This window comes from Nipponia nippon, unplaced genomic scaffold (assembly GCF_047370975.1).
Source record: "Nipponia nippon isolate SJK-2023a ecotype South Korea unplaced genomic scaffold, ASM4737097v1 scaffold_2, whole genome shotgun sequence".
NCBI classification, from domain to species: Eukaryota; Metazoa; Chordata; class Aves; order Pelecaniformes; family Threskiornithidae; genus Nipponia; species Nipponia nippon.
This window is the reverse complement of record NW_028262336.1, coordinates 64,916,653-64,921,616: the sequence shown is the minus strand read 5'-3', so window position 1 is coordinate 64,921,616 and position 4,964 is coordinate 64,916,653. Positions and strand designations below refer to the sequence as shown.

The 4,964-nt window shown below is 50.6% G+C and overlaps 1 protein-coding gene across 7 annotated transcripts in view; it reads left to right on the top strand.

The window, feature by feature from the left end:
* The first annotated feature begins 3,978 nt into the window (after nucleotides 1-3,978).
* UPF3A (UPF3A regulator of nonsense mediated mRNA decay) overlaps nucleotides 3,979-4,964 on the top strand; it is a 28,469-nt gene continuing 27,483 nt past the window's right edge. For 6 of the 7 annotated variants that reach the window (XR_015704693.1, XR_015704694.1, XR_015704695.1 and 3 more), the window contains exon 1: nucleotides 3,995-4,249. Coding sequence is in view for 4 of the 7 variants with exons in the window: in XM_087757261.1 (XP_087613387.1) it covers nucleotides 4,025-4,249 (225 nt within the window). In the remaining 3 variants the exon portion in view is untranslated. Of the gene's footprint in view, nucleotides 4,250-4,964 lie in introns of all 7 variants that reach the window. The other variant, XM_087757262.1, reaches the window with a different exon arrangement.

The window sequence follows — 4,964 nt, the reverse complement described above, 5'->3', positions numbered from 1 at the left end:
TCCCGCTACATCTGTCTCATGGCTCATTGAGTTCTCAGGGGCCAGGTTCTGAATCCTAAGGAATATATGCTTAGTAGAGACCACTACTTGGAAGAAATTGATAGGTGGGAAGGCCTTCATTTATCTGAGGATTCTCATTAGCCAATCTGAGATACCTGCTAGCGAATCAAATGCTAATTTTCTTTTTTTCCTCTGTTTTGCCGCTGTGATTGCTTGCTGTGCTGCTCAGACCTTTTTGCTGTGACTGATTATGCCTTCGTTCTTTGGCTCTTGTCCTGATAGCGCTCTCATGTATCCCCATCTGGATCAGGGAGACTTCATTGCAGCAGTGCAGGCCACATACCTAGTTTGAATCCAGGGTATTGGCTGTTTTCCACATCTCTGTGTATTACTGAGCATGAATTCAAGTTCTAGACACACCTGCACTTTAAAACTCAAGGGTATGGAGTGAGGAAAAGCTAAGGGAAGAGATGTGTTTTAACAGCAATTGCGCACGCACTCACTGTTGAAACCTGGTTGGGTCCAGGAGCTGCCCTTGCTTTCCTGTGAACACCAACGCGGTATTGTAGAGAAGCCTGGTTCTGCCCCCATGACAGCGGGAACCGCTCTGTGGCTCCACAGAGGGAAGTACGGATGCCCAAGTTACCAGTCCATGCGTTAGAACATACGGATTACAGTACGTGTCCAGTGCAGAATGCAATACCAATCCCGTATTTTCTTAGGCATTAGAAAGTAAGGTGAATGAAAATGCCTTACTTCAAAGTTCTAAAGCACTTCACCCAAAGTTGCATGTTCTCCTGAAAAACATGGGATGAGCCGTGAGTCTTAAGAGGAAAAGTCTTTATCCAATCAGGGCGTGGGAAAAATGAATCATTCAGGAAGCGTACGCATCTCCTGGCCAGCGTCGGGTCTCTTCCCTTCAGTGTGGCTGGCTAAGAAGTTCATACAGAGGGTTTCCTTTTGGTATCTGGTAGTTTGTGTGCGGTTCAGATGACTTCTTATGTTTCAGGTAAACTGGAGATTTTTCCTGGGCACGCTAGGAGGCTCTGGGCAGTTAAGACTCTATAAGGAGTGTGTCTCAACAGCTACTGTATTAGGCAAGACTCATCCTTTAAAGGATCTTTTGGTAGTTATTTTTACATCTGTGCTTACGTGTTCTGAATGACTGTAACCAAGAAGACCATCTCATGGATACAGTGCAGACAGAGCAGCCAGAAGGCTATTGCCAACAGATTCTCAAAAGAGCTGAACTCCTTTTTCTCTATAATGTTATCTTTTTTTTTTTTAATCCAGCATAGGTAAATCTAGTTTTCTAGTAAGACATCGTGGCAATTTCTACATGGAAGTTGGCAAAGAAGTCTTCTAGGAAATCAGGCCTTTTGTCTAACATCAGTTACAGATATAAGCCTCGGGTTGTTCCCTTTTTTCTATGTTACTACTATTTTCATTGACAAAATAGTTTAAAAGATTGATAAAAGTTCATATTTCTTCCTGCACTCTCCAGTTATGATCTGATGGTACTTTGGCTCTGATGACGATACTGGTTTAAAGTATTCCTGCCCTGTCAGTAAGAATCTACGTATCCCTGTGCTACTTCCTCAGTTCTGGTAATACAAATGTTTGTGGTTATGTCGTGAATCAAATCAGGGAACTGGTCCAGAATTTAAAAATCTTTTCTCTATCTGATCAGTTCTCAGGTTCAAGGACAGCAAACTGCTGCTGTGTTACTGTCATCAGTGGGGCAGAGTGGTAGGAGTGGGAAGAGGCGGATGGAATCGCGAGAACAGGCGTTGCCATAGAGGCAGCGTACCATGACACTGCGCCTTGGCAGGTATCTGCTGGAGGTTTTTTGGCTGGCTGTTGCCGGCCTTCATTTATTGGCATTAAAAGTTACCTAGAAAGAAACATAAGCAAAGTGTCCTAGATTGTGAATGACACTTCCTGGACATCAGAGGAATCCTTGCTATGACTTGGCTCAGCTCCCAGCCCTTTAGGCAGCTACAATTAGGTTAGAGCTTGTGAGCCATTTGATGATGTGTATCCCTCAGACAGGACTTTAGGGAAAGCTTCTCTCACCTCCTTTCTGTTCTGTTCAGTCTTTTGATCTGCTCTTGTTCTGTCCAAATCCTTGTCTTTGCACCAGCAGCTCCTGCTGTGCCCTAGTCTTCTGCACTTCCCAGCACTTGTCCTGCTCCAGTCCTGCTCTCGCCTGGACTCTGCTTCCTGGATAGTGCTTGGTGCCTTTCTGGGTTATTCTGACATTCTGATTTTCACCCTGGCTCTAGTTAAATTGAATATTGTCCTTGTCCTCATGAGGTCTTTGGTTATCAATTTTTGTCTGACTTGACCTCGGGTTTTTGAGTTTTGCTTCAAGCCATTGCCTCAGTTGGCTTTGGCTGCTAGGTACAAGGCTCCAGGACTTCATCTGGTTGAGTAGCTTATCCACATGTCCCCAAAAGAGATGTCATCACTCTGTCACATAACCTGATCTCTTGCAAGGATCAGTCTTGTCCCAGAGTGGGGCGACCTGGCTGTTGCCTTAACAGTTTTCAGAATAGGTTTGAAAACCCACAAGATATTTCTGCTGCAAATGGCTCCAACAGTTTCTTCCCAGGTAGTATTGCCTAAAAGATTTGAAGAGGACTAACACATTTTGGAGTTTCCTTGGCCAATGCCACCTGCTTTTATTATTCTGCATCAAATCACGTTTTTCCTTCGTGTTGTGGACAGCTGTTTGAAGACTGACAATGCAGCAGCACCTGAAGATTGGCAATGCCCCTGTGTATTCTGCTTAAATTGCAGGCATTTTTGCTCATTCTGTCTCGTTTCAGTAGCTCCAGAGGAGTCCATTGGTATGCCCATGGGGTGCCCTTGCTTAGGAGTTTGCTGTGCCTCTGTCACAAAGCCTAGGAGAAGTAGTCCAAGACATTGCAACTCACCCAGGAATTTCAAGAAACTTTTTGGATCTAGACATCGCAAAATTTGTTGATTGCAATCTAGGACTGAATAAGCCTTACTTTCATTGATGGGTCAGTACTTACTTCCAGACCAGCCACCTAGAAGACCAGTTTTCCCTGGGGGGGTCTCAATTCAGGGACACTTTGAAGGTGAGAGATTATTCTGAAGCTATACTGCTGTATACTTCCCACGTTCTTCTCCCTGTTATCCTCATTACTGGTGACCTCCTCAGTGACTTGCCACTGCCAGGGACCAGACTGCAGCACTATCTGACACTACCACCATTCGTACGCCCTTATTTGACACATTTCTCTTATTTGTTAGGACAAACCAGATGCCAACCATCTACCAATATTTGACAAAAGCTATTGGGGTTGACGCAGAAGACCACAGGATGTGAGGTGCTGTGGGAGCAAAAGCAGCAGCTGAAATTTGGGGAGGCAGTCAGAAAGGCAGGGAGACATCAGCCAGAAAGACTCTCAAGCCTGCTGCACAGCCTGGGAGGCCGAGGCTGGTGGTGCATCGCCTGGGTGCAGGCACCGCTCTTCAAGGTTGACAAGATACTCCCCGTGGGCACAAGACTCGTCAGCTGATGCCAGTAACGAGCAATGGCCTCTTTCCCCACCCTGTCTTCTCCCCAGGACCTGGCTAGCTTTCAGGCCCTGCATCCTATGACGCTGGGTGACACGTCCCGGGGGTGGCTGTGACCATCCTGCTGTGTGAGGCAGAGGCAGGCCTGAGCCAGGCCTCTGCAGCCGGAGCTACCAGGCATCAGTGGGTCTAGGTCGGGGCCACCAGAGGAGGACAAATTTCTGTGTCCAGCAGCACAGTGGGGGCCCTCTGGGGTTCCTGAAAGCGTCTCTCCCCGCCATCAGGGAGGACGAGGACGAGGACGGGGACGGGGATGGCGGCAGCATCCCTTCCCCACAGCCTCGACCGCTGACGGGATGGGGCGCAGGGGCCCCGCTTTCCCCCTCAGCGAACTCTCGCGAGATTCCGCCAGGCCAGCGGCCAGTTCTCGCGAGGTTTCCGCCTCGCTGCGGGCGGCGGCGGCGGCGGCGGCTCCATGCGGTCGGAGCGGGAGGCCGGGCCGGGGCTGATGCGGGGCGGCGGCGGCCGCGAGAAGTGGCCCATGGACGTCCCGCTGCGGCGGGAGTCGCCGCGCCGCGACCCGGACGCTCCGCCAAACCCGCCGCCGCCACCACCTTCCCCGCCCTCCCCGCTGCCCCCGCCGCCGCTTCCCCCGGCGCCGGGTAAACAGCGAGATGAGAAAAAAACGGCCTTGAGCAAAGTGAGGGGGCGCGGGGGCGGGCACGCGTGGGGCGGGGGGGCCGCGCCGGGGCTCGCCCGTGGGGCGGTGAGGGGGCGAGGGGAGGCGGCGGGAGGGCCGGGGCGGGGGGGGGGGGGAGGCTCCGTGGCGGGAGGTGCCTGAGGGTCAGGGGAAGTTTGCAGCGAGGAGCGTGGCGCAGGTGGGGCCTGCTCAACAGACCGACTCTGATTCCGGCAGGCTCTGGTGTTTGACCGGGTGTTTCTTCATCCGCAGAATGAGGGTGTTGGTTCACCTTCAGTGTTTTGAGATCCCCGGCAGCAGCGCTGCCAATTTGCCTGCCTTTTCACCTTACGTTCTTCGGAAATCAAGGCTGGCTGTTGCTGTGGCGGAGCAGCTCCTGCAAGGGCAAGAGCACTGCTCTCTCCCTGGCTTTATTTGAGCACTTTTCAAAGAATACTTCCATAGAGTACTGTGAGATTGGATTTATTCCCGTTTTCTAAATTGGAAAACCGAAGCACTGCAAATCACTATAACTTAAGTTAAATTCAGATATTGGCAAGAAATGGAAATAGATTGTCTGAAGCTTGGTGGCCATTTTACTGTTTTGTGTGCTGGCATCGTTCTGTCCCAAAGGTTTCCGTATGGTTTCCTGGTCTTTACTATTGGCCAGTTTACCTGAGCGTGGTGGGTTGACTTTGGGTGGCTGCCAGACCCCCAGCCAGCCGCTCTCTCACTC